The following is a 26,826-nucleotide window of genomic DNA, read 5'->3' as shown; positions in this document are numbered from 1 at the left end:
AAGGTAAGTCCCAGTTTTCAATGCCTATATTTTGTCTATCTTTGAAGAAAAGGGGGGCTAAGCCCTCCCCCCTTTCGGTTTCGACACCTATGCATTGGGAATGAAAATATATTTCTTAATAGAAGGATAGTTATGCATCCTCATCCAGCAAGAAATTGGAGGTATTATTGGATCATATTGTAGCTGGGATTTTTGTACACCCTTAGGGAGAACAATCGATTTCTTAAATCTTACTGAAAGAAGTGAATGCTTTCCCTTCAGTTTACTTCTCTCATGCAACACATGTTTCAGAGAAAACAGAAATCAATTCAACCTGTCACATAAAACAATAAAATCCCTAAGAAGCCAATGGAATGATCTATCTGTTTTTAATAAGCTTTATCAAATCTGTTTCACACTTCATTGATTTCCGATAGTGATGAATGTGTTACGGTAGTTTCAGTGAGTTACTCGTTCTTTCTAGGGAAATAATGAAGACACTTGGTTCTTAAGTACATATTTATCATTCTTCTTTATATAGACTTTTCTTCGCTCGATTGTGTTAACTTTGTTCTCAATCCTTTGGATCCAAAGTACGATTATTCGGTCTCAAATGAAAAATCTTTAGACATAGCACCAATCTTTACACATAGAGCACCAATCTTTATACATAGAGCACCAATTTTACCGCTCCAATCGTTCTCGCCTACTCTATAAAAGATTATTGTATGATACAAAAAAGGTCTGTATTTGATCAATCTTTACCAAAGTATCCTTCTATTTTGTGCTTAAAATCAATTAAAATCTTCTCATTCACAACATATATTTGTGTAATTATTATTTAAGCAAAATGTTTTTGTCGGATTGAAATTAAAACATACCTTTATAGGATACAATGAATTTCTAAGGTCATAACACACCTCTTTTCTCAACTTAAGGTATAGAATGATAACTACATCGCTGTAAATTTAATTTTACCCAAAGGACCAAAGTCCATTATATTATGCGTATCCTTGTCCTTATTCTTTTTTTCCGAATTCAGTTGTACGAAAGAATTGATTAATTAACTATGGCGGTAATATTTTGTTTTCTTTTTGCAAATTTTTTGTAAGGTAATTTTGATGTGAATACAAGAACAGAAAGCGATAAATCAAAGATGTAAAACAACAGGTTGTAAATTACGTAAAAAAAAAAAAAGAATGCAGGAAAATGCCCTGGATGCATGTGAACATAGTTTCTGGCAATACTAGACAGTGATAATATTGTGTGACATGTTAATATTGGTTGGAGGTGCAGATTCAATTTCCCCCCCCAAATAATTCCCCCGTTTGTAAAGTGTGGTCACAATAGGGGGTTTTACATGGAAATATTAGTATAGAGGGAAAAAATTTTTAAAGAACAGCTAGATTACGATTAGTGATATCAATTTGCACGAAAGCATCCTCAGGTAGTGCAGGTTCACTTCTGATCATATCAATATCCTGTGAGTAGAACGATGCACAAGTAGCAGGAAGCAGGGTCACACTAAATCATATGAACATGCAAACATTTCCACGTTAAGTGGACTCATTTTTTTCCCAACTTACGGACCCCAGCTAAGGGGGCGGGGATTTAATCAGGATAGAATTTTACGTAATGGCTTATGCAAGTATACAGAAAACCATATTTTTAAAAAAATATTGTTTTCAAACAGCAATGACATATGAATCATATTAATATTGTAGCATCCATAACGTCCTTTGGACTCAAATTTTGTTACATTATGTCATGGCCCCTTGGGACCATACCTGGGGTAATGGTAATGTGTAATGGTCATGCATTGTAATCATTACATTTTTTCAAAGCAATGGGATGTAATGTGTAGGGCAGGGACGATATATCGAGATATCGATAATATCGATTCAATGTGAGGATGATACGCATATCGATAAGTATGAAGAAATATCGAAATATCGCAAAAAAAATCTTGTGTTTTTCTCCGTTTTCTTAACATTTTGGGTTTAATATATAAAATAGATATGCTAAATATAAATATGAAATACATAATAACTAATACCACTTGGGTAAAATGATTTTGTTTTACAACAGATATACAACTTCTTTGAATAAATTATTCTTATTTGTGAAGAAATGTTTCGTTCATTTCACTACAAAAAACATTTTATAACCAATTCAACATATCTTGATACATATCGTATCGTGGCTCAAATATCATGATACGTATCGATATAGAAAAGGCTGTATCGTCCCAGCCCTAGTAATGTGTAATGGTACCATCTTTCAATTACAAGTAATTGTAATGTAATGCATTACTTTCTTTAAAATGTCAGTAATGGCCATTACATTTAAATTACATTTCAATTACATTATAAATCTTATTCTCTTTGTTATTGAATCTGAGAGAAATCAAGGTCAATCTGTAGGTTAGTTTTTATTAATTATGTTGCATTCTTAAAATTAAAATCTTACCTTACCCCTTGGGGGGTATTCAATGGTGATTGATAGACATACTACATAATTGTTTTAATAGTTATAAAATAAATTGAACAGAGCCAGAAAAAAAATATTAAAGGAAATGAAATTGATAAATGAATGTGAAATACCAACTACCAATCTGACTTACAGACATTAGAGAAAGCATATCGACCAAACAGGAAGTGCGAGAAGTAAATTAAGAAAAAGATTGCGTGGTCATAAAAATTGTGGTTTTTTTTTTTAATAAATTGTAATATGTAATGTAATTTATTACTTTAACAAAGTAATTGTAATTTAATTAATTACTTTTCTGAATGAGAGTAATGGTAATGGTAATTGTAATGGTAAAAATTCCAAAGTAATTGTAATTTAATGCATTACATTTCAAAGTAATGGACCCCAGGTCTGCTGGGCTAGGTTGGGGCCCGAATATGGTGTCAAAGTTTATCACGGGAACAAAGAGGAAAGTAATCTTTTAAAAATCTTCCTCTGAAGAACAGCAGGACCAAGGTAACTCAGGTGAACCTTGTGCTCCCTTGGCATTTTTTCAGTTCTGCAACTGTCATTGGCAAGATAGCAATTCAATATTCACAATATATAATGACTAAAATAATTTAATTGTAAAATCAGCATAAGATATACTTTATCACTTATGGCTATTTCTAACACACCTCTTAGTACAAGCACAAAGTATTACTAGTAACTATGTTGGTGTTGTTGTTTTTTTATTAAACGCGGTGTACAATGCGTAAACATGTAAACTAATGTCTGCCCCTTGAAAGAATGCCGGCCCGATTGAGTCTACTAGGCATTTAATCGCGAACAAACGAATACAGGGTCTTTCGTCTAAGTAAATTTAAAAGTGCATAAATAGTTGAATATGCTACCAGACTTGAAGAGTTTCCTACCCCAGTATTACCCTGTGATTACAGTTCAAAAGTTAAAATAAAATATTAAAGTTTTCTTAGACAGACAGAAGAAAAGAAAGAAAAGAAAGGACAGAAGCAATGCTCCTGATCATCGGCGATATGAAATACATGTTCAAAGCTATTTTAACAAAGTTGTGTTTGGAATATTATTAGTTCTGCGTGCGTCAAATGCTAGTATTCCTTTTTCCACATTTTCAAAGTAAATTTAAATGTTTCATTACAAACTGTGCTGTCCTTGAAATGTATTTTTTTTCTCTCTCTTCACAGGTGATCTGGAAAAATAGAAACCAAAAGCATGTGATTACAGTGGGGACATTTGTGTATATTGGGAGTGGAGCATACAGCGTTAGTCATCCTGCCAACAGTCCCCACTACGACCTCGTTATCAAAAACGTACAGCGATATCACGCGGGAGTTTTCGAATGTCAAGTTAGCACGCGGGAAGATATGAGCATTGAAGTTACGCTGAATGTCATTGGTAAGTTGTTTAGGTTAGTCAAAAGGATCAATAGTACAAAATGTGGTATTTTGAATATATTTATATTTTTTCGTCTAAAACTTAAACCCTTGAAATACTAGTATTATAAAGTAGGTTTTCATCCTAAATAATTCCTCTCCAGAAAACTGACTCTAGGATTTTTCCAACGAAAAAACCGGCTGTAAAGTAGAAATTCACCTATTTCTAGGGGTGTTTGTGTGTGTTTGATGGTGTGTGTGTATGGGTGTGTGTGGGGATGGGTGTGTGTAAAGCAGACCATCAAGCATAACAAATCATTCAGTCAATCAAAAGATTAAAAAATCATACTGAATAGCAATAAAAATATGTTTTTTATGTATTTACTTCAGGACAGCTTTTTGATTAAGAGTTATTGCATTTGGTGCTTAATGTCAATATGTATCTTACAGATCCTCTAAACCAAACGTTTAATAAATAGTTGTATCTGATCCAATATTGCTTGGATCTGCAGCTGCACGAACTCCCTCCCCCATACCATCTCCACCGATATTAAAAGGGTATATAACCTTGAAGCCCCCAGTGGCTATTGTCTCAAATTCTTCAGAAAAAAAAACTCTTAAGACAGGGGTGTGCAATTACAAAAATTAGTTACTAGCTCGTCGGGCTAGTGGCAGTAACAAAGTTACTAGCCCGAGGTTGCCAGTCACTAGCCCATTAACTACCGAAAACAATACATGTATAAGTATAACAAAAAGGTTAATAAAAAAACCATTTAAGTTGAAATAAATTAAACAAATATATATAATGGTTTGCGCTTTGTTATTGTCAGGTATTTCTCCCTATTTTTATCGACTATAATTATTATGTCACTGAAACGACTGGCGATAGCAACACACAAAACATATAGGTTAAAACGAATTAAAGATTATGATTTTACAACAAGGTTAATTCGTACATCAATTCAGTCGACGTAAATATACGTATACTTTCGTTTTAGATTTACTAGCCCGACGGGCTAACGCAGTATAGATTTATGATAGCCCGATCTCTAGAATTGGTAGCCCCGGGCGTCGGGCGATGGTAATTGCACACCCCTTCTTAAGATGAACCCACATCCTTCAAAAGATATGTTAACTTTTCACTGCTAGTAATATAAATTAACAATTTAGCATTATGGAGGGGGAATCCCAGTCTGGTTGTTTATACAGTGGGGAAATATTGTCTCCTCTGTAGGATTTCACCCAGGGAAAAGTCTGCTCCAAAGCAATTTTTCCTCTTGGGAGGGGGGAGGGGATCCCGCCCAAGAGAAGGATCCTACTTTGTGGGAAACCTTTATAACACCTTAAATCAGTACATACCTTATTTGCATATTTCAAGCATTTACTTTGATGATAATGATTATAAGTATAATGTTGAGGACGATGATTGCTATCATTTATTGGGCCGAAATTGTTTTCAGATCCACCTGTGAAGCCAACCTACTCATGTGAGTTTGAAATTAATTATTTTCAACGATTCGGCATTTTGTAATTTATAAAAGAAATTTTTTTCAATTTTGCTTATTTTGCTCCGAGTCTGCTTATTTATGTTTGCTTTCTCTTTATTCGCTTGTCATTTTCAATATGTGTTTTTATACTCTTTATGTATTTATCTAATATTTTCTCCTTGCTTACAGCTTCATCAAGAGCATCCAAACCAGGTACTTAATTAAAGACATTAATTCAATTTCATTAAATATATTAAAAACTCACATTTAAACTTCACTGAGAAACCACTACTAGTATATCACAACGAAGATTGATATATTTGAGCCTTAAAAAGTTAAAACGCATATAAAAAGTAATTAATTTCCCATTATTACTTAAAAAATCAAGAGATGAAGAATAAACTTGATAATATTTGTCAGAGACAGAGCCTTTGGTTACATGTATATCTTTAATTTGCATTTGTGTGAGTGCATACACATTCTCTCTCTCTCTCTTTCTCTCCCACCCCCAAACACACTGACACAGACACACACACGGAGGCACACAATAATTTCAGGTTTAGATTATCCTGACATAAAACAGGAAATTATGAAATAACGTACATATATCTCATTTAAGACATACTCAGTTTTTCGAATCGACAAGCACAAAATTGTATGATATCAGACAAGGACATATTGCTTGTAATTTGACAGTAAAACAATGTATTGCACATTTGGCTTTGAAGGCAAAGATATTAATATTTTGTGGTTTGCCAATAATGTTTTCAAATAACTTCTTATATAGTCACTTCTATATGTACAACTTACAGCTAAAGCAAATGTTGGTCCTACTGTAGTCATTGCATCACCCAATGAAATTAACCATTTTGGGGGGGGGGGGGGCTATATTTTTCTGTGGGCAAGATTTACTAGTCAACGTTGTTCTCCTTTCGTTTTTGAGTCGTGATTAATCAAATAAATCTTGACAGTTTTAAAGACAGGGCGATTTTTTTTTATTTTGGTTCTATAGTTATTGTTTGTTTGTTTGTTTGTTGTTTTTTTTTTGCTAGCTAGTAGCTTCATTATCTCCTGTTGAATTGTTGTCAAACCATGCCTAATTTTTTGCATGTTTTAAAATTGTGAATAAGACAATTGAATAATTGTATAGTGAATTTGAATGCTAATTGAAGAAGATGGGCGAAACAAGGCGAGCAAAATGCCTATTGTGAGGCAAATATGCCTAAATTATTTTATATTATATATATATATATATATATATATATATATATATATATATATATATATATATGTATATATATGTATATATATATATATATATATATATATATATATATATATATATATATATATATTATATTCCATTTAACGTTACAGTATACTTGATGTAAAATCTTCACAAATCACAACAATCTATCAAATATTGAAATTTTTCGTCTATGAAATAGCATACTTACACCAAAGAGAGCAAAAATGATCAATTCTTCATACTACAGCACAATTTTTCCATGTGAGTGGGTCTTTTCTCCATGTTTTTGAAAGATTATATTCAAAGTATGCGTAAAAATATCTTACATCTTAAAAATACACTTTCATGACACAACATTCGTATCTTTCAGAGAAATATTTAATTGAAGTCCATTTAGTCAAGGGTCATATTACAAACATGATATGTTATGAGCGATATAGCATAGTGGTTAGCAAGTTTGTCTCAACGGAAAAATTGATACTTAGGATTTTTATTGCGTGGGTTCGAACCCCAAGAATATCACATATATTACTTCTTTTTTTTAAATCATGAAATGATTTTTGCCGGAAGCATTTTCCACAGAAAAGTTTTATTTCTTTTCTTTCAATGATAAGAACTTTACTTAAAATACTAAATTCACAAATTGAATATTGCTTTTATTTAAAGCTATAGGCATTTTGTAAGCCTCGTTCCCCCATCTCCTTAGCATGGACTACAAATTTTTCTCCTGATATGTTTCAGTAATTGAGTAATGTATTAAATTGTCTGCAAACAACTAGCAGATTCAAATGAACATTTCCCAGTAGGGGTCATACCATTATTATGTGCTTGGTTTAGTTTTTTTTTTGTCTGTTCACGACTAATCCTTTAAAATAACCATGGAGTTACCACTAGTACTAGTACATGTACAGAACATATTGATTTTGAGTCGAAGTGAAAGATTCTTCTGAGGTCAAGGTCAATGTGGAAGGAAAATGGTTAAATGAATGCCACATCTATTCTAAAAACACTTTTTGTTGTACACACACCTTGAAGTCTCTTTTCTAAGAAGGCGTATTGAATGCAGTTTTATGTAATATTTCAGCCATGACTCTTTCCGGAACCGAGTTTGTAGACCAAGGCGACCCCATTAAACTTTCCTGCAACGCCACGGGTGTTAAACACGCACCGGAAGACGTCGACTGGTTTTTTGACGGACTCAAAATTCAAAGCAGTGTTGAAGAGGAAATTGTTATCACAAAATTTCACAGTCCAGAAACAAGGACTCTGATTAGTACTTTAGAAATTGAACGCAGTAAAATGAAACATTCAGGAATCTACATCTGTAGAAGTACTGATGGAATAATTAAAAGTCACACTGTGCAAGTAATTAATGGTATGTATTAAGTTAAGTTTATTTAATACTCATGTTTTATATTTGAGAACTACTGGTACTTTTGAGTACTGCATTTGATCTTATAGACTTGTTGATAAATTGCACCCTCCTTCATCCTTCGTGTTTCCAGTTTAGTTCACTGTTAAATCACATATTTTCATGGGGTCAGATTTTCGTGGTTGAGGAAAAATATTGTTTAGCAGGTATTTGATTTCATGGTAAAGGTGTTGTTATGTATACGAAATTTTACATTTCGTGGAGGACATGAATTCTTGGATCTCCTCATACCACGAAATTAACGAAAATTAGTGATTAGACAGTATTTGTTTCTGGCTGCCTGTGTATTTAATTTGCGCAGATTTTATATTATTTGCACAAAAGAATATGATTTTTATAAGCAGCATTTTCTAATGTTTCTCTTTGTATAAATGCAAATATGTGGCACATTGATATATTTTAGAGAAATTCGGAGGCGTACTCCGAAACTTGACATGCACACGCACATTTTTCTAAATCTGAATTCCTAAAAACGTCAAATGCTGGAAAAGTTTTATTTATTGAACAAAAATACATGCACATTATTCGGTATAGCTCAGCTTTCTGCAATTTTTTTACTTAAATAACCACAGAAGGAGATAAATTGCAATCACCCGTAACCTAATCGAGTATTAAGTTCTTTTTACATACACTTTTGCGTTTACGTTTTTGTTCAAATAACATTCTATAAATGTAATGTTTACAATAGTACGTTGATTGGCAGGTATTATTTACTTAGCAAGTCATCGTGATTATTCAGAAATTTCTTTTTCAGCAACGAGTAAAAATAGGATAAGAGCAGTGGTAGCTACAGGAGGTAAATAATGATTCAAATGTTAACATCATGTTTTTAAAACTATTAAAATATAACTCTTTTTATTTTGGAATTTAAAGACTAAAGTATTCAAGAACAGTTGCACCCGATTGTCAGATAGGGGAATGTCAAAATTTATGTACACGGGTTTGAGCTTAGTCATGAAAAATGTACATACAGCATATATGATTTGTAAACCTGCTATTTGATTAGCTTCAGTGCTTAATAGAAAAAAAAATCTGTAAAAAGAGGATTCATTTCGTGTTCCTTCTACATAAGGAATAGAACCAAGTTGCCTTCAAGTTGGTGTTGTAGTAAACCAATTTGCAAAATATTTGTATTGTATTTTCTGATAGGTTGTATTTTTGTCAAATGAAAATTTATTATATATAGGAAAGGACTGTTTGGTTTAAATTTAGTAGCAAAATCCCTGTCTGATTCTCAGGTGAAATTGTACTGAATATTTAATCGACGTGTTTGCTTGTAATTTTTTTCTTTTGTTTGTAGGTAAAAGTGATGATAGGAGGGATCGACATGTTGCAGAACAAACTGACAACAAGTGTTCATTATTAACAATGTATTTACCTACTTTTGTGTTACTTTCGACATTATCCTCAATATATATCTATCTACCAAGGTGAATCGTGCAGATTAGCCCGCGAAGAAAATGTTTCCTACCCAGGTCTTTCAGGAATGAAAAGACCCCATTTTGAATCTACATCGAGACTGACGATAGTGAAAACGAGACAGACTTCTTTTTGGTGGTTTTTATCGTACATAAAAGTTCGATAGAAAACACTGTTTCAGATCAAACTTAGGACAGGACAAGTGATTGAGGAATATTTGTAGCGAATGTGACCTCTAGGATGCAGAACTATGGACAGCACCAGACTGAGCGAGGGCTCTGGCAGATTGTGATATTAAAATAAAACATGAATTTTATTCCATTTCAGTCGTGTGCAATATTTCATTGTTCATTTTTTGTCATTCATTTTACAAGTTCTTATTGAAATCATTACATTGTACATTTTTATAAAAGAGAAAAAAATCATTCCATATGTGCATATAACAGTCTTTAATTGTTGTGTTACATAGCATTATCTTAACACACTGTGAAAAAATGGCTATTAGACTGGTTGTCATCCCTGTCATTCGTAATATTTATATGCTTTTAATTTATTGCATTTATGTCAGTGAAGCAATGCTACATGTATATAGAGGGGTTAGTAGAAATTACTACACTCAACAATGTATTTCCCAGTAGAATCAAGATATACCGGGGTATCTGATTTCAATGAAAGGCGTTTTTTAACATGATTTTTATCATTTTTAATTATTTATGTTTAAATAATACGACTGTTCACAAGTCAACTATCATTAATACCCATCTTTCTTTGTCAAAATACTTTAAGTGACTTCTGTTTACTGAAATATTGCATCAAAATGTGTCATTGAATATTTATTATTACTCTTGCAACACACTTCTTGATTCTGTTATTTGTTGTACAGAGTGTGCATTAGTTTTAAGTTAACAAAGAAATTAATATGTAGATGTGATCATGTGGTGAAGTCAAAAAATAAAGTTATATAAAAAATTAAATCGCTGGTCTTTCTTTCCCCTGAGAAATGTTATGTAAAGATTAGACACACGATTTTTTCCCTGGGAAATGTTATACAGTGAAACCTGTCTAATGTCACATGCAAAGGGAAACAGATTTTCTGTTGGAATAGATAGGGTGTCAGATTAGTGTGGAATCATCATTGTTCGCGGGGGTCAATGTTCAAGGGTGACGTAAATTTAACTTGTTCGTGGGGACGTAGTTTCGTGGGTAACCTACATATTTTATAAAGATAAATAACTCCACTCTGCTAAATATATGTCTTTAAATGTTCGTGGGTATGTAAATTCGTGAGTAAGGGATATTCACGAAATCCAGGGTCTTTGATTTACCTATGAACAATGATGATTCCACAGTATAAAGAACATGGAAATTGGTAACATGGGAATGAAAATAAAAATCGGAATTCACAGTGAATCGGTTTGCACAGGTGTTGGATAGATTAGAATAGCTAGTCTTTAACCCAGGGGAATTGTTATGTTTATAAAGATTAGAATCACCGGTCTTTTTTTCCCTGAGAAACGTTATGTTAAGAATGCTGTAAACACTGCTCACTGAAGAGTTTCAGTTTTATGGTAGTTTTGTGCAGTTAGAGTGATCTGCTCTTTTGAACAGAAATCTGCAGTAATTGACACAAATTGAAATAGACTTAAGTATTCTTAACATTATATTAGACCAAGATATAGTCATTGATAACCGTTTTATGCCAGTATTTTCCCAAACTAAATGACAGTGATTCTGTTCACTAACGCTTCTTTAAACATTTTTCCTAGAGAAATATGGCTGGGACCCTGTATCGAAAATGAAGTAGATAACCTCAATATATGCACCTTAAGATGATTAAATTTTCCAAAAGTCCAAAAACATTTTTCCATTAGTCTTCAGAGCTTGCTTAAGATTAGAATCGCTGGTCTTTTCCGTGGGAAAAGTTATGTAAAGATAAGAATCGATGGTCTTTTATCTCCGGGAAATGTTATGTAAAGATTAGAATCGCTCGTCTTTTTCCCTGGGAAATGTTATGCAAATAAAAAAATTGCTGGCCTTTTCCCCTGAGAATTGCAATGTAAAGATAAGAATCACTGGTCTTTTTCCCTGGGAAGTGTTATTTAAACATTACAATCATTGATCTTTTTCCTCTGGGAAATGTACAATCACTGATCTTTTTCCTCTGGGAAATGTCATGTACATATTACAATCACTGGTCCTTTTCCCTGGGAAATGTTATGTAAAGATTACAATCACTGATCTTTTCCACTGGGAGATGTTATGTAATAGTGTAAATGTTATGTTATAGTGTCAACCAATTTATCTGTAAAAAAGACTGCAAAATTTATTGGACATATATATATATAGGGGTCAGACTTAATTCTTTAAAACGAAATAAAAAAATGCAAAAATGAAAATCATTGATAGGCGTTACGTTTATTTCTGCAAAGAATTAATTGAAAACTGACAAAACTTCAAAATTCTGTAAGAAACGAATGGTTTGTTTATTGTTCTTTGAAAGGTACCTAGCATAGTTACGGAAGCACATTTAGGACCTATTAAAAATAGGTCCTAAATTGGCTTCCGTACATAGTAAGTATGCACTCTCTTTTTGGCTATCTTTTAGAAATCCCAAATGGTTATTAATATAATGGAATAGAAGACAAAGATATAGCCCATAAAAACGAAAATAACCCAAAATAACAACCTTTCAGAAAACGCAATTTTCCCGGATGTCAATCATTATGACAGGAGAAATAAACAAAACTTGCAGCTTCCTCAGAGTCAGACTAGGGGTTTTTATCGTTCTTGATAATATATGTAAATAAGACTTGCCCAATTTTGACAAGAGGGAAATGTTACTAAATGTTCTATCATACAGCATACCAAATGGATAAAGACCGAAAACTAAACTGATTATATCACTCATCAATGTCAAAATCGGAAATGTGCGTGTTGTATTTGGTTTTAGATGTTAATTGTTTAGAGGTACTTCCAGAGTTTCATGCTCAGTTTTTGTTCGATAAGAAAACTTTAACAATTTGGTCTTTTTCTTTCCCTTAATTGAAAGCACTATTTTGTTACTTTTCATTGAGTCCCGTGAGCTTTAACATTACTCTGTGTTAATTTTAAAGTGAATTGATTTTTTTTCTCTATTATTTTCATGTGTTATTTTATCAGCATCTAAAGGCAAACAACGACCGTTAAGTAGTGGAGCGTTGGTTTGATCTTACATCCCCTCAATCAATAATTCATAGTAATTATGCCTTTTCTATGATTTATTGAAAATTGGTTTCATTGAGACTCAATACTACTATAACGCCGGTTTGAATGAAATACAGTTGAACTTTGGTATCTCGAACACCGATATCTCGAATACCATGGATATGTCAAAGTGATTTTGAGGGCCCAACCCCCTATTCTTTAAGTATTTTATCCTGGAAATCTCGAATCCTCGGATATCTCGAAGTTTTTTCTCGGTCCCATTGAGTTCGAGATAACGAGGTTTGACGGAAATGAACTTCGAATGATGTCTGATAAAATGAAATGAGGACTTGCTCAAGTTAAAGAATCATACCTTTGCCATAGAAATTTATATTTTCAAAAAGAATAACATTGAATAGTTTATGTATTGTCGTTTCAACAAGTATAGAATTTTTGATGTTTGAATTGTCGTTTTTTTTCATAAACATACAAACCTGTAAACTCAACAATTTGAAACAAGACAAAGAACTACCTGATTATAGCGATATTCACTGTCTTGAATAGAGAGACTGAAATTTAAACCTACAAAAATATAAATTAATGAACATGTATCACTGAAAGTCTCTCTCCGAGAGCAAGATAGAAAAAAGTATTATGGTTTAGACACATTTTTAAAATATTTTGAAATTAGTGTTTTTAAACTTTGATTTTCATATGATAAAAATTAACTAAAATATGGAGGTGTCTTCATTCTGGAGGCTTTGAAATCCATGCTGAAAAAAAAATCACATTCAAAGAAGCATAAGATAGAAAAAAGTATTATGGTTTAGACACATTTTTAAAATATTTTGAAATTAGTGTTTTTAAACTTTGATTTTCATATGATAAAAATTAACTAAAATATGGAGGTGTCTTCATTCTGGAGGCTTTGAAATCCATGCTGAAAAAAAAATCACATTCAAAGAAGCATATAATGTCATATTGCTCCTGGACAAAAACTTTTGAGAAGACACGAAAAATGCAGAAAAAACTTAATTAAAACGAAATTGAAGCCTAAACCGGTGCGGGCACACAACAAAGGATAATACACAATGGGACACGCGTAACCTCAGCAGACAGTTTTTAATTAAGTTTACTCTTCTAAGATCGTAATATTAAGCAAATTACATGCTCTTATTTTCCCTTTTGATTTAACTGCAATAAACTTTCGGCATAAAAGATGTTCTATAATTATTCACCTCCTTGAAGCAATAATGTGATTTTTAAGTATCTTTAATATGTACTTGCAAAAATACTGAAGTGCAAGATGAAAAGCTTTTTCTATGAAGACATCTAACATTTTAGTCAGGTTAAGAAAATAAACCGATATTTGTATCATGTTAATTCGAGGAGCTCAGATGGTCGTTTTATTGAGGATTTGGGAAAAACTGGTTAAGCTTCTATCAGCGTGTTTATATATATATCCAAAGGTGTCAAAAATATGTAATGAAATAATAAACGTTTAACCCAATAACAAGGATGAAGGAACAGTAGAAAAATACCGAGATTGTATTGCTTACGCTATCAGAAGTTCGTATTGAAAACTGGAGGAAAAAAATTCAAGTTGCCAAGTTTATTAATTGACACTGTGTACATTGCATAATTATATCGTTAATTTGATTATTCTGATATTTCCGAACGAATTATATATATATATATATATATATATATATATATATATATATATATATATATATATATATATATATATATATATATATATATATGTATGTATGTATGTATGTATGTATGTATGTATATATATATGTATATATATATACAGAGAGAGAGAGAGAGAATAGGAAAAAAATACACGAATTGGGATGGGCGCTATGGGGACCGTTCAGATTTCTATTACAGCTAGAATTCAATATCTTTTCAAAATTAAAAAAAAATATGTCCACAGAAATAATTTTGACGAAGGTGAAAATCCTAAATCTGGGTCATGTTTAGATTATTTTCAGAATCTGATACTATCTCAGAAGTGACTTAAGATGGCACAGCTGCGTTTGAGAACTGTCAAAGCATTGTTACTTTGCATGTCATCTCATAGAAGCAGATGCAAAAAAAAGCATGAGACAAAGAGATTTAGATGCTTTAATATTCCCAAGTACTTCAAAAAGCATTTCCTTGTACGTACTAACTGAATCTAGCCGAATATTAAATACGTACCTCTCTAATACACAAACAGTTGGCACAGCCATATCGCTTCATACATGTGCGTCCTCCTAATCCTAATCTCTATTTCAAAGGTTTATATAGATGGAATTAGATATTATGCTTTGCTATTTTCTATCAAGCTCTCAAGTGCTAGGCAAAGAAGGATATATATATATATATATATATATATATATATATATATATATATATATATATATATATATATATTGTGTGTGTGTGTGAGGGTGTGTGTGTGTGTGTGTGTGTGTGTGTTGTCAAATCGGACGATTTTTAGTAACCGGTTACTCGCTTACTTTTCCGATCGAGTAACCGATTACTCGGATTTTTTTTCTTTAGACCTCAAAACATCCTTTATCGCGGTATATATAACTAGTGCTAATTGTAACGGGAACCGTTACAGATGTTCCCCAAACGGCCCCCCAAATCCCTTATGATGCCCCATTTTCTACAAGCTTCAATAAATTAGACAATACTTTTGTAATATAGATGGACACTTTATTTTTAAGGGTATTTCATTGGAAAACTACTCCGATATAGCCATATGGGTATTAGCCAATCAAATTTCAGCGCATGTGCTTGCACATGTTTTCTACATTTTTCACTTTAATTTTCTTATAGTGTCTCACAATACATACAGTTGTGTTAAATATTAAAGAATTTCATTGAAAAATAAGAGAGATGTAACCCTTTAAGTATTAGCCAATCAGAATTCAGCATACGCACATGCAGGTCCTTGCATTCAATTTTGATAGTATTATAATGTAGGAGCTCTATGTGCCTATCCATGTCATAAATTTCATCCTGTTTTGTTGAAAACCAAGGGAGTTATAGACATTTAAAGTTTCAACCAATCAGATTGCAGCACACCTGCATGCGCGTGTTTTCAAGAAATTTCCTATATAACATGTTGTAGCACCTTATAATATATACTTATATTCTAAATTTCAAAGTATTTTGTCAAAAAACAAGGAAATTATTGAGATTTTTGTATCAGCCAATCAGAGAAGAGCGCACGTGCATGCGCGTGAGTTCACGCTAATTTGACCATGTTATCTTGTCTAGACTACTAATGTATCTTTATATTTTGAGTTTCAAAGCAATTCGTCAAGAAATATCAAAGTTACGGCTTCATCAAGTATATCAGTCATTTCACTCATTGCACGCGCGCGCACGTTCATGCATGTGCGCGCAAAATGACCTTCGTTTCGAACACCTACACAACATGCCTATTAACCCTAAAAAGGTTTCATGTCAATCGGATGAGTGGTTCTATGAGAACACTCGCGGACAAAAAAGTACCGGAGAAGAAAGTAGAAAAAAAGAATAATAATAATAACTAGTTATAATTGTAACGGGGACCGTTACAGATGTTCCCCAAACGCTCCCCAACCTCCTTTTGGTGTCTTATTTCCAATAAGTTTCATTAAATAAGGCAATCAAGTACATTGGTTGTTTTACGCATTACACGAGCGCGCACGTGCATGCATGTGCATGCTGACCATGTCATCTTGTCTATACTATTAATACATCTTTATATTCTGAGTGTCAAAACATTTCATCATAAAATGTTTTAAGTTATGGCTATATCAGGTATATGAGTCATTTTAGAATTTCATGCGTGCGCAAGTGCATGCAAGTGCAGGATGACCACGCCATTTTGTCTATATTATCAATATATCTTAATATAATGAGTATCGAAGCATTTCATAAAATATTATAAATGTTACAGCTAAATCAAGTATATAGGTCATTTTAGCATTGCATGCACGCACGTGCATGCATGTGCGTGTTGACCATATCATCTTGTCTACACTATTAATATATTTCTATATAATGAATATTAAATCACCTCATCGAAAAGTATTAAAGTTACGGTTATATAAGTGTATAGGTTATTTTAGCATTGCACGCGCGCGCGCGTGCATGCATGTACATGTTGACCAAACTATCTTGTCTACACCATTAATATCTCTCTATATTATAAGTATTGAAGCATTTCATCAAAAAGTATAAAAGTTGCAGCTATATCAATTTAATAGGTCATTTTAGCATTGCACTCGTGCGCACGTGCATGCATGTGCATGTTGACCATATCATCTTTTCTACACTCTTAGTATCTCTCTATAGTGTAAGTATCAAAGCATTTCATCAAAAAGTATAGAAGTCACGGCTATATCAATTATATTGGTCATTTTTCGCATTGCACGTGCGCGCACGCGCATGCATGGTCTTGCATTCAATTTTGATAGTAGCATAATGTAGGATTCCATTATACCTATTTATATTCTAAATTTCATCCTGTTTAGTTGAGAACCAAGAGAGATATAGCCATTTAAAGTTTAACCAATCAGATTGCAGCACACGTGCATGCGCGTGTTTTCAAGATAATTCTTATATACTATATTGTAGAACCTTCTAATGTATGACTATGTTTTAAATTTCAAAGTATTTTGTCAAAAAACAAGGAAGATATTGAGACTTTTGTTTCAGCCAATCATAGCGAAGCGCACTTGCATGCGCGTGAGTTCATGCTAATTCAACCATTTCATCTTGTTTACTCTACTAATATATACTTTTGTTATGAGTTTCAAAGCATTTCATAAAAAAATGTAAAAGTTACGGCTATATAAATTATGTCAGTCATTTCACTCATTGCACGCGCCCGCACGTGCATGCATGTGCGCGCAAAATGACCTTCGTTCCGCACATCTACACAACATACCTATTAACCCTAAAAAGGTTTTAACTCAATTGGATGAGCAGTTTCCGAGAACACTCGCGGAACAAAAAGTACCGGAGAAGAAATAAGAATAAAAAAGAATAATAATAATAATAATAACTAGTTATAATTGTAACGGGGACCGTTACAGATGTTCCCCAAACGCTCCCCAACTCCATTTTGGTGTTTTATTTCCTGTAAGCTTCATTAAATAAGGCAATGAAGTATATTGGTCGTTTTTTGCATTTCACGCGCGCGCACGTGCATGCATGTGCAGTATGACCATGTCATCCCATCTATACTATTAATGTATCTTTATATTCTCAGTATCAAAACATTTCGTTCCGGCTATATCAAGTATACTGGTCATCTAAGCATTGCGCGCACGCGCACCTGCATGCATGTTCATAATGACCATGCCATCTTGTGTACACTTATAATATGTCCGTTTATTCTTAGTATGAAAGCTTTTCATCAAAAAATATAAAAGTTACGGCTACATTAGGTATATAAATCATTTAACACATTGCATGCGCGCGCATGTGCATGATGTCCACATCATCTTGTCTACACTTGTAATATATCTGTATATTCTTAATATCAAAGCTTTTCATCAAAAAATATAAAAATTACGACTATATTAAATATATTGGTCATTTAACACATTGCACGCGCGCGCACGTGCATGCATATGCATGCATGTGCATGATGACCACGTCATCTTGTCTACACTTTTAATATATATAAATATTTTGAGTATCAAATCATTTCATCAAAAAATATAAAAGTTACGACTATATCAAGTAAATTGGTCATTTTACGATTTGCGCGTGCGCGCACGTGCATGCATGTGCATGTTGACCATGTCATCTTGTCTACACTTTTAATATATCCTTGTATTCTGAGTATCAAAGCATTTCATCAAAAAATATAAAAGTTACAGCTATATCATGTATATTGGTCATTTTACGCATTGCATGCGCACGCACGTGCGTGCACGTGCGCGCAAAATGACCTTCGTTCCGCAAATCTACATAACATACCTAGTAACCCTAAAAAGGTTTTAACTCAATTGGATGTGCAGTTTCCGAGAACACTCACGGACAAAAAAGTACCGGAGAAGAAATAAGAAGAAAAAAGAATAATAATAATAACTAGAAACTCATTGCGAGCAATGAGAGGTCTTCCGTCCGATTTTGAAAATAAAAATGTAAATTCAAGCTGAAAAAGTGACACTCTGGAGATTTAACCCTGGTCGTCAGCGTGAGAATCCAATGTGCTAATCATTACGCCATTTCAACTCCCACTTCAAAGTGAAATTGACAAATATCAAGAGTTTGGATTTATCAATTCGAAAACAAATTATATATTTAGTATTTTGAAAGGAGGCTCTCTTAACCCTACAAATAATACAGAAAAATATTGAAGTTGAAAAATTTGATTTTTTAAATTCACTTCCGGAAGCGACCCGAACTAACGACGACGCATGAAAAGGTCCCTTCGCCAATCTAGAAATCATGTTCTATCATCTCTAACAAAAACAAAACAAAACAAAAAAAAAAACACTCAACATCATTTATAAAGTTGAAAAGGTAAATTTAAGCAAACAAATTCGGGATTAAACCCAGATCGCCTTCGTGAATATTCAATATGGAAAACAATACACCAGCGCAATTTTACCAGCCATCATCAATGTTTATTTTGTATCATTGCCTGAAGTAACGAGCGTCAGGGAGGTTAAAAGTTTTTTTTATATAATGCGGAATTATAAAATGAGAGCTAGCTAGCCAAATTTTGTGCAAGCAGATTCACATCGGAATTTGTTACTTGAGTTTAAACAATAACAAATAATCTATTACTGATGAACTGATGATACTGTTTACTTCCTTTATTCTTTGTGTATTCAACTTTTTTATTCCATGCAATTCCATATTACCTGTATTTTATACAAACGTATCCGTCTAATCTTTTTCTGCACTTCTACAACAAAACATTTTTCTACTATGAACGAAGAGTCACGATACATTACGTCACGAGTAAATCTTCGCGCCTTTTCTTTGAAATGTATGTTCTATTGAATGGTCTCCATTCTCATATATATTATTGTATGTACCGTGCAAATTACTCATTTTATTGCATTTGGAGGTCAGATTATTTATGTTTTCAATGACAGATTATCCATTTCATAACCTGAAAGATCCAACAATTCATTCATATTTCATTGATCCTTATGGTAGTTTCGTTCAACAAGACGCTCGGATGTCTCCGTAAACTCCAACCTGCCAATCGGCAATCCTCGACTGACTCCGCTACGCTCCATACAAACCTCGGAAGTGATTGGTGGAGAAATATGCATCATATCGATTACATTTCTCCGCCGGAAACTGCCTTGTAACTCATTTTCTATTTTACTTTGCATAACGTTCTTCAAACATTTTTTTCTCTTGTCTAATTCTTCCTTGGATCACAGCATCATGTAAGTAGTCTTTGAAAGCAAAACATAGTGTTGGGCATGCTTGAAACTAACTTCAAAGGTATAACATTTGGAGGAATTTCATATAAGATCACATGACTGTATCAGCAACATGGTAGAACACCATTGACGTCCGAAGTTAGTGTGCGAGGAACGATCCAACCGAGGATATCCGAGTGCCGACCTGCTCGTCGGAGTTTGCGAAGACAGCCGCCATTTTGGACCCGCTTCAAATTTTAAAATGCGAATATCTAGAGTTTGGATTTATCAATTTTTAAACAAATTATATATTAAGCCTTTTTGGAAAGGCATCTATTAACCCTACTAATATAAAAGAAAAATATTGAAGAACAAAAAAGTTAGAAAATTCGAATTTTTAAATTCGCATCCAGTAACGACCGGAAGTACCAACGACGAACGAAAAGTCACGTCCCGGCTAGAATTTATCATGATCTATAATTCCTAAAAGTTTCAAATTGATATCTTTAGCCGTTCTTGAGATTATCCCTGGACAAAATTTCATTTTAAAATCAGGAAATGGTCCATAACTTGGCACCGGATGTGATTAATGGAATTTACTCTCGGATAAAATAAATTCAGCCTACGACACGTTTTCCCTGCAAATTTCATGCCAATCCACCCAATAGTCTCCGAGAAATCGCGTGCACAAAATTAGAAAGTCAAAAAAATAATAATAAGAATAATAATAATAACTAGAAACTCATTGCGAGCAATGAGAGGTCTTCCGTCCGATTTTGAAAATAAAAATGTAAATTCAAGCTGAAAAAGTGACACTCTGGAGATTTAACCCTGGTCGTCAGCGTGAGAATCCAATGTGCTAATCATTACGCCATTTCAACTCCCACTTCAAAGTGAAATTGACAAATATCAAGAGTTTGGATTTATCAATTCGAAAACAAATTATATATTTAGTATTTTGAAAGGAGGCTCTCTTAACCCTACAAATAATACAGAAAAATATTGAAGTTGAAAAATTTGATTTTTTAAATTCACTTCCGGAAGCGACCCGAACTAACGACGACGCATGAAAAGGTCCCTTCGCCAATCTAGAAATCATGTTCTATCATCTCTAACAAAAACAAAACAAAACAAAAAAAAAAAACACTCAACATCATTTATAAAGTTGAAAAGGTAAATTTAAGCAAACAAATTCGGGATTAAACCCAGATCGCCTTCGTGAATATTCAATATGGAAAACAATACACCAGCGCAATTTTACCAGCCATCATCAATGTTTATTTTGTATCATTGCCTGAAGTAACGAGCGTCAGGGAGGTTAAAAGTTTTTTTTATATAATGCGGAATTATAAAATGAGAGCTAGCTAGCCAAATTTTGTGCAAGCAGATTCACATCGGAATTTGTTACTTGAGTTTAAACAATAACAAATAATCTATTACTGATGAACTGATGATACTGTTTACTTCCTTTATTCTTTGTGTATTCAACTTTTTTATTCCATGCAATTCCATATTACCTGTATTTTATACAAACGTATCCGTCTAATCTTTTTCTGCACTTCTACAACAAAACATTTTTCTACTATGAACGAAGAGTCACGATACATTACGTCACGAGTAAATCTTCGCGCCTTTTCTTTGAAATGTATGTTCTATTGAATGGTCTCCATTCTCATATATATTATTGTATGTACCGTGCAAATTACTCATTTTATTGCATTTGGAGGTCAGATTATTTATGTTTTCAATGACAGATTATCCATTTCATAACCTGAAAGATCCAACAATTCATTCATATTTCATTGATCCTTATGGTAGTTTCGTTCAACAAGACGCTCGGATGTCTCCGTAAACTCCAACCTGCCAATCGGCAATCCTCGACTGACTCCGCTACGCTCCATACAAACCTCGGAAGTGATTGGTGGAGAAATATGCATCATATCGATTACATTTCTCCGCCGGAAACTGCCTTGTAACTCATTTTCTATTTTACTTTGCATAACGTTCTTCAAACATTTTTTTCTCTTATCTAATTCTTCCTTGGATCACAGCATCATGTAAGTAGTCTTTGAAAGCAAAACATAGTGTTGGGCATGCTTGAAACTAACTTCAAAGGTATAACATTTGGAGGAATTTCATATAAGATCACATGACTGTATCAGCAACATGGTAGAACACCATTGACGTCCGAAGTTAGTGTGCGAGGAACGATCCAACCGAGGATATCCGAGTGCCGACCTGCTCGTCGGAGTTTGCGAAGACAGCCGCCATTTTGGACCCGCTTCAAATTTTAAAATGCGAATATCTAGAGTTTGGATTTATCAATTTTTAAACAAATTATATATTAAGCCTTTTTGGAAAGGCATCTATTAACCCTACTAATATAAAAGAAAAATATTGAAGAACAAAAAAGTTAGAAAATTCGAATTTTTAAATTCGCATCCAGTAACGACCGGAAGTACCGACGACGAACGAAAAGTCACGTCCCGGCTAGAATTTATCATGATCTATAATTCCTAAAAGTTTCACATTGATATCTTTAGCCGTTCTTGAGATTATCCCTGGACAAAATTTCATTTTAAAATCAGGAAATGGTCCATAACTTGGCACCGGATGTGATTAATGGAATTTACTCTCGGATAAAATAAATTCAGCCTACGACACGTTTTCCCTGCAAATTCCATGCCAATCCACCCAATAGTCTCCGAGAAATCGCGTGCACAAAATTAGAAAGTCAAAAAAATAATAATAAGAATAATAATAATAATAATAATAAGAAACAGTAGAATCACTATAAGGTCTTCCGTGAAGACGGAAGACCTTAATAATAATAAGAAACAGTAGAATCACTATAAGGTCTTCCGTGAAGACGGAAGACCTTAACTAGATGCGATCTCGTTGCGAGCAACGAGTGGGTCTTCCGTCCGATTTTTGATTAGATGAGATATGAATTTAAATGAGATTTTCGTTCATAAATATATAGATAGTCAAAACATACAATTTTGTACAATTTCTTCAGCTATGTTACACAAAATTTTGATCATTAAAAAGTTATAAATAAAGGTTTTCAGTCCCTCTTATGGCCCCCTAATATTGTAATATTTGATAAAAAAAAAATTAAGATATATATAGTTGCAGATCGTGAAAAAGAACATTTTTGTTAAAGAGTTACAGGTGGAAGACTTTTGGCCCCACTGAGTCCCTAATTTGAGGGGTCAGCCCCTTTTTCTTGATATCACATGACAGGTCTTGTTATTCTGAAGACTTTTTGTTCAACAACTATTCAGAAGTTTTTTTTTCGTTTTCGAGATATGTAGACTTGAAATATTTAGGGGCCGTCCCTTTAAGTCCTTATAGGGGCTGTTTAGGAAAAATTCAAAGGATGCACATTGTTCAAATCATCATTCCAAACAACTTTTGTTCAATATTGCTTTTCAAAATGTTTCCCCTTTTCGAGATATAGAGCTTCAAAGATAAAGCATTCTGGCCCCTTACGGCCCCTAATTACGTAATATTTGAAGAAAATTTTAAGATATATAGTTGCAGATTGTGAAGATGAACATTTTTGCTTCAATATTTAATATCAAAATATTTAACGTTAAGGAGTTATAGATGAAAGACTTTTGGCCACTCTGAGCCCCTAATTTGAGGGGTCAGCCCCTTTTTCTTGATATCACATGAAAGGTCTTGTAATTTTGAAGACTTTTTGTTCAACGACTATTCAGAAGTTTCGTTTCATTTTCGCGATATGAAGACTTGAAATATTTAGGGACCGTCCCTTTAAGTCCTTATAGGGGCTGTTTAGGAAAAATTCAAAGGATGCACATTGTTCAAATCATCATTCCAAACAACTTTTGTTCAATATTGCTTTTTAAAATGTTTCCCCTTTTCGAGATATAAAGCGTCAAAGGTTAAGCATTCTGGCCCCTTACGGCCCCTAATTACGTAATATTTGAAGAAAATTTTAAGATATATAGTTGCAGATTGTGAAGATGAACATTTTTGCCTCAATAATTAATATCAAAATATTTAACGTTAAGGAGTTATAGATGAAAGACTTTTGGCCACTCTGAGCCCCTAATTTGAGGGGCCAGTCCCTTTTTCTTGATATCACATGAAAGGTCTTGTAAATCTGAAGACTTTTTGTTCAACAGCTATTCAGAAGTTCCCTTTCATTTTCGAGATATGTAGACTTGAAATATTAAGGGGCCAACCCTTTAAGTCCTTATAGGGGCTGTTTAGGAAAAATTTAAAGGATTCACATTGTTGAGAACATCATTCTAAAGAACTTTTGTTCAATATTGCTTTTCAAAATGTTTCTCCTTTTCGAGATATAAATTGTCAAAGATTAAGCATTCTGGCCCCTTATGGCCCCTAATTAGGTAATATTTGATAAAAAATTTTAAAATATATGGTTGCAAACTGTAAAGATGAACATTTTTGCTTCAATAATGTATACAAAAATATTGCTTGTTTAAGAGTTATCGATTAAAGACTTTTGGCCCCTCTCGGCCCCTCATATGATGAGTCAGCCCTTTTTTCTTGATATCATGTCAAAGATCTTGTCATTCTGCACAAATATTGTTCAATATGTTTTAACAAAATAATTATACTTTAAAAGATATGATACAAAATGTCTCAAAAATTCACTCATGATTCGTGTCCTAAATTTTGACTCCTACCGAGCTTCCATACTAGGCACTTCCGGAGAATATCCAAACCCAGGTGCAAAATGGCAACATGTCCTCTATCATAACTGAAAATTTCAGCGCTCTAGCTTAAGCCGTTTTTGAGTTCCATCGCAGACAAGGAGGTCCTCTGAATTTTAATAAAAGGGCGATAACTCTCGACCGAAAGTAAATATCCCTTAACAAACTTGCCGGAATTAACTTCAGATGTCAACGCATCTACCTTGAAAATTTGAATAAAATCGAACGAGAAATCTCCGAGAAATCTTCTGCACAAATTTTGTAAGAAGAAAAAAGAATAAAAATAATAATAATAATAATAATAAAGGTAAAAAAGAAACCGAAGAATAATAGAAGGGTCTTCCGCTGAAGACGGAAGACCCTAACTAGAAACTCATTGCAAGCAATGAGAGGTCTTCCGTCCGATTCTGAAAAAAAGAAAACTCAAACTGAAAAAGTGATAAAAGAAATTCAGACACTCTGGAGATTTAACCCTCGTCGTCAGCCTGAAAAGCCAACGTGCTAACCATTAACCATTCCCTTATTTGCATTACTTTCTGTCACGACCGGAAGTAACGGCGATACAAGATTTTGTCACGATTCAAATAAACTGATCACTGACTATCAGTCCTGAAAGTTTCAGACTTCAATCGTTTACTGTTGCCGAGCAATAGACCGGAAGTTGACGTTTTATTTCCGGTGGAATCTAACATATTTCAAAACAGCGAAAGAGATGCAATCAAGTGATGCAAGTTTTAGCTTAAAAAAGAAAGAAGAGAAATAATATGATTGCATCCTCTGATCTAAATAATAAAACAGGTTTTGTAATCCTCAGAAAAAGTTCTATCATTTTATAGTTGCATATTTAAGATCAGAGGTTACGCTCTATATTAAATATCGAAAAATTAGCTTTAAAAATTGGTTTGTTTTGTAGAATTTTTCACGATATGAGGAAAATGTCGCATTTCATGACGTCATAATGCATTGGCTAGCCAGAAAATTACGTCATTTTGATAGATACGCAGTCATCAAAGGTCTAAATGATATTTAATGCATTGTCAAAGAAGTTTCAGTTTTTCTGAAATTCACAGGGCCAAAAAAGGCCCTAAGTGGACCTTGTTCTTTAATATTGATACCACTACACTAGCGCAATGTACCAGCCATCATTGATGTTTACCTTGCACTCATTCCCTGAAGTAACGAGTGTCAGGCAGGTTAATCTTTATTTCTTATAGTGTGGAATTATAGGATGAAAACTTGCCAGCTAAATTTTGTGCAAGTACTAGTAGATTTACATCGGATTTGTTACTTGAGTTTTAACAATAACTGATAGCAGAGAAAATAATCTGTTACTGATAAAAACTAAAAAAAAAAAACTATTGTGTTTACTTCCTTTATTCTTTATGCATTCAACTTTCTATTCTATGCAATTCCAAATTCAGACATGTCCGTGTAATCTTTTTCTGTACTTCTACACTACTGCATCAGACCATTTGTGAAAGGCGGGTCAAGATACATTATTTCGCGCCAAACGTCACGAGTAAATCATCGCGCCTTTTCTTTGGAATGTGTCTTCAATTGAATAAGAGTACGTGATAGCTTCAATGAAATTTTTAAAAATATGTTGCTGTAGCCTGATTTTCGAGTCTAAGAATGTATATTTATCACACTGTACATATTACATATCGTATACGGGCAAGTAACATAAAGGCAGCACTAAGTTTTCTTACACATTTTATATTCCTCTTTACCCCCAAAGTGGATTATTCCAATTAGTAACACATTAATGAAAAGACTGGAATGTTTCGCAACAAAACACGTCTCGCCATATGACGCTCAAGGAATCTGATACCTATTATGTTCTGTAACTTGCATCTATAAAGGAATATTGCCCTACTAAAATCAAAGAAAAATATCATTGAAGTTTATTTTTCTCTCATTTGAAATTGCTATATATGTTATTCAATCAACATGAGAAAGTAACAAATTCTACTTTCAAAATACAATTCCGCAACTCTCCAATTTATGATACAATTGCATAGGTATCTAGCTACATATACATTTGCACCAACATGTTTTCCTCATTTTGTCATATCACAATTGCATCTATGCACATTAATTAGTGCAAAATTAAACTG

General features: G+C 33.3%; 2 protein-coding genes across 4 annotated transcripts in view; both read left to right on the top strand.

Moving 5' to 3' along the window:
- Positions 1 to 10,400, top strand: part of LOC133173181 (zwei Ig domain protein zig-8-like) — a 59,955-nt gene extending 49,555 nt beyond the window's left edge. For 2 of the 3 annotated variants that reach the window (XM_061308143.1, XM_061308135.1), the window contains exons 4-9: positions 3,651 to 3,861; positions 5,300 to 5,326; positions 5,516 to 5,539; positions 7,660 to 7,950; positions 8,762 to 8,803; positions 9,308 to 10,400. In XM_061308143.1, coding sequence (XP_061164127.1) covers positions 3,651 to 3,861; positions 5,300 to 5,326; positions 5,516 to 5,539; positions 7,660 to 7,950; positions 8,762 to 8,803; positions 9,308 to 9,441 — 729 coding nt within the window. In that variant the 3' untranslated portion in view covers positions 9,442 to 10,400. The remainder of the gene's footprint in view (positions 1 to 3,650; positions 3,862 to 5,299; positions 5,327 to 5,515; positions 5,540 to 7,659; positions 7,951 to 8,761; positions 8,804 to 9,307) is intronic. The other variant, XM_061308151.1, reaches the window with a different exon arrangement.
- LOC133173165 (large ribosomal subunit protein uL4-like) overlaps positions 1 to 26,826 on the top strand; it is a 389,882-nt gene that overhangs the window by 153,294 nt on the left and 209,762 nt on the right. The window lies entirely within an intron of this gene.

Source organism: Saccostrea echinata, unplaced genomic scaffold, assembly GCF_033153115.1.
Source record: "Saccostrea echinata isolate AGI-Se365-2 ecotype Australia unplaced genomic scaffold, CSIRO_AGI_Sech_v1 ptg000002l, whole genome shotgun sequence".
NCBI lineage: Eukaryota > Metazoa > Mollusca > Bivalvia > Ostreida > Ostreidae > Saccostrea > Saccostrea echinata.
This window is presented reverse-complemented; position numbering and strand designations above follow the sequence as displayed.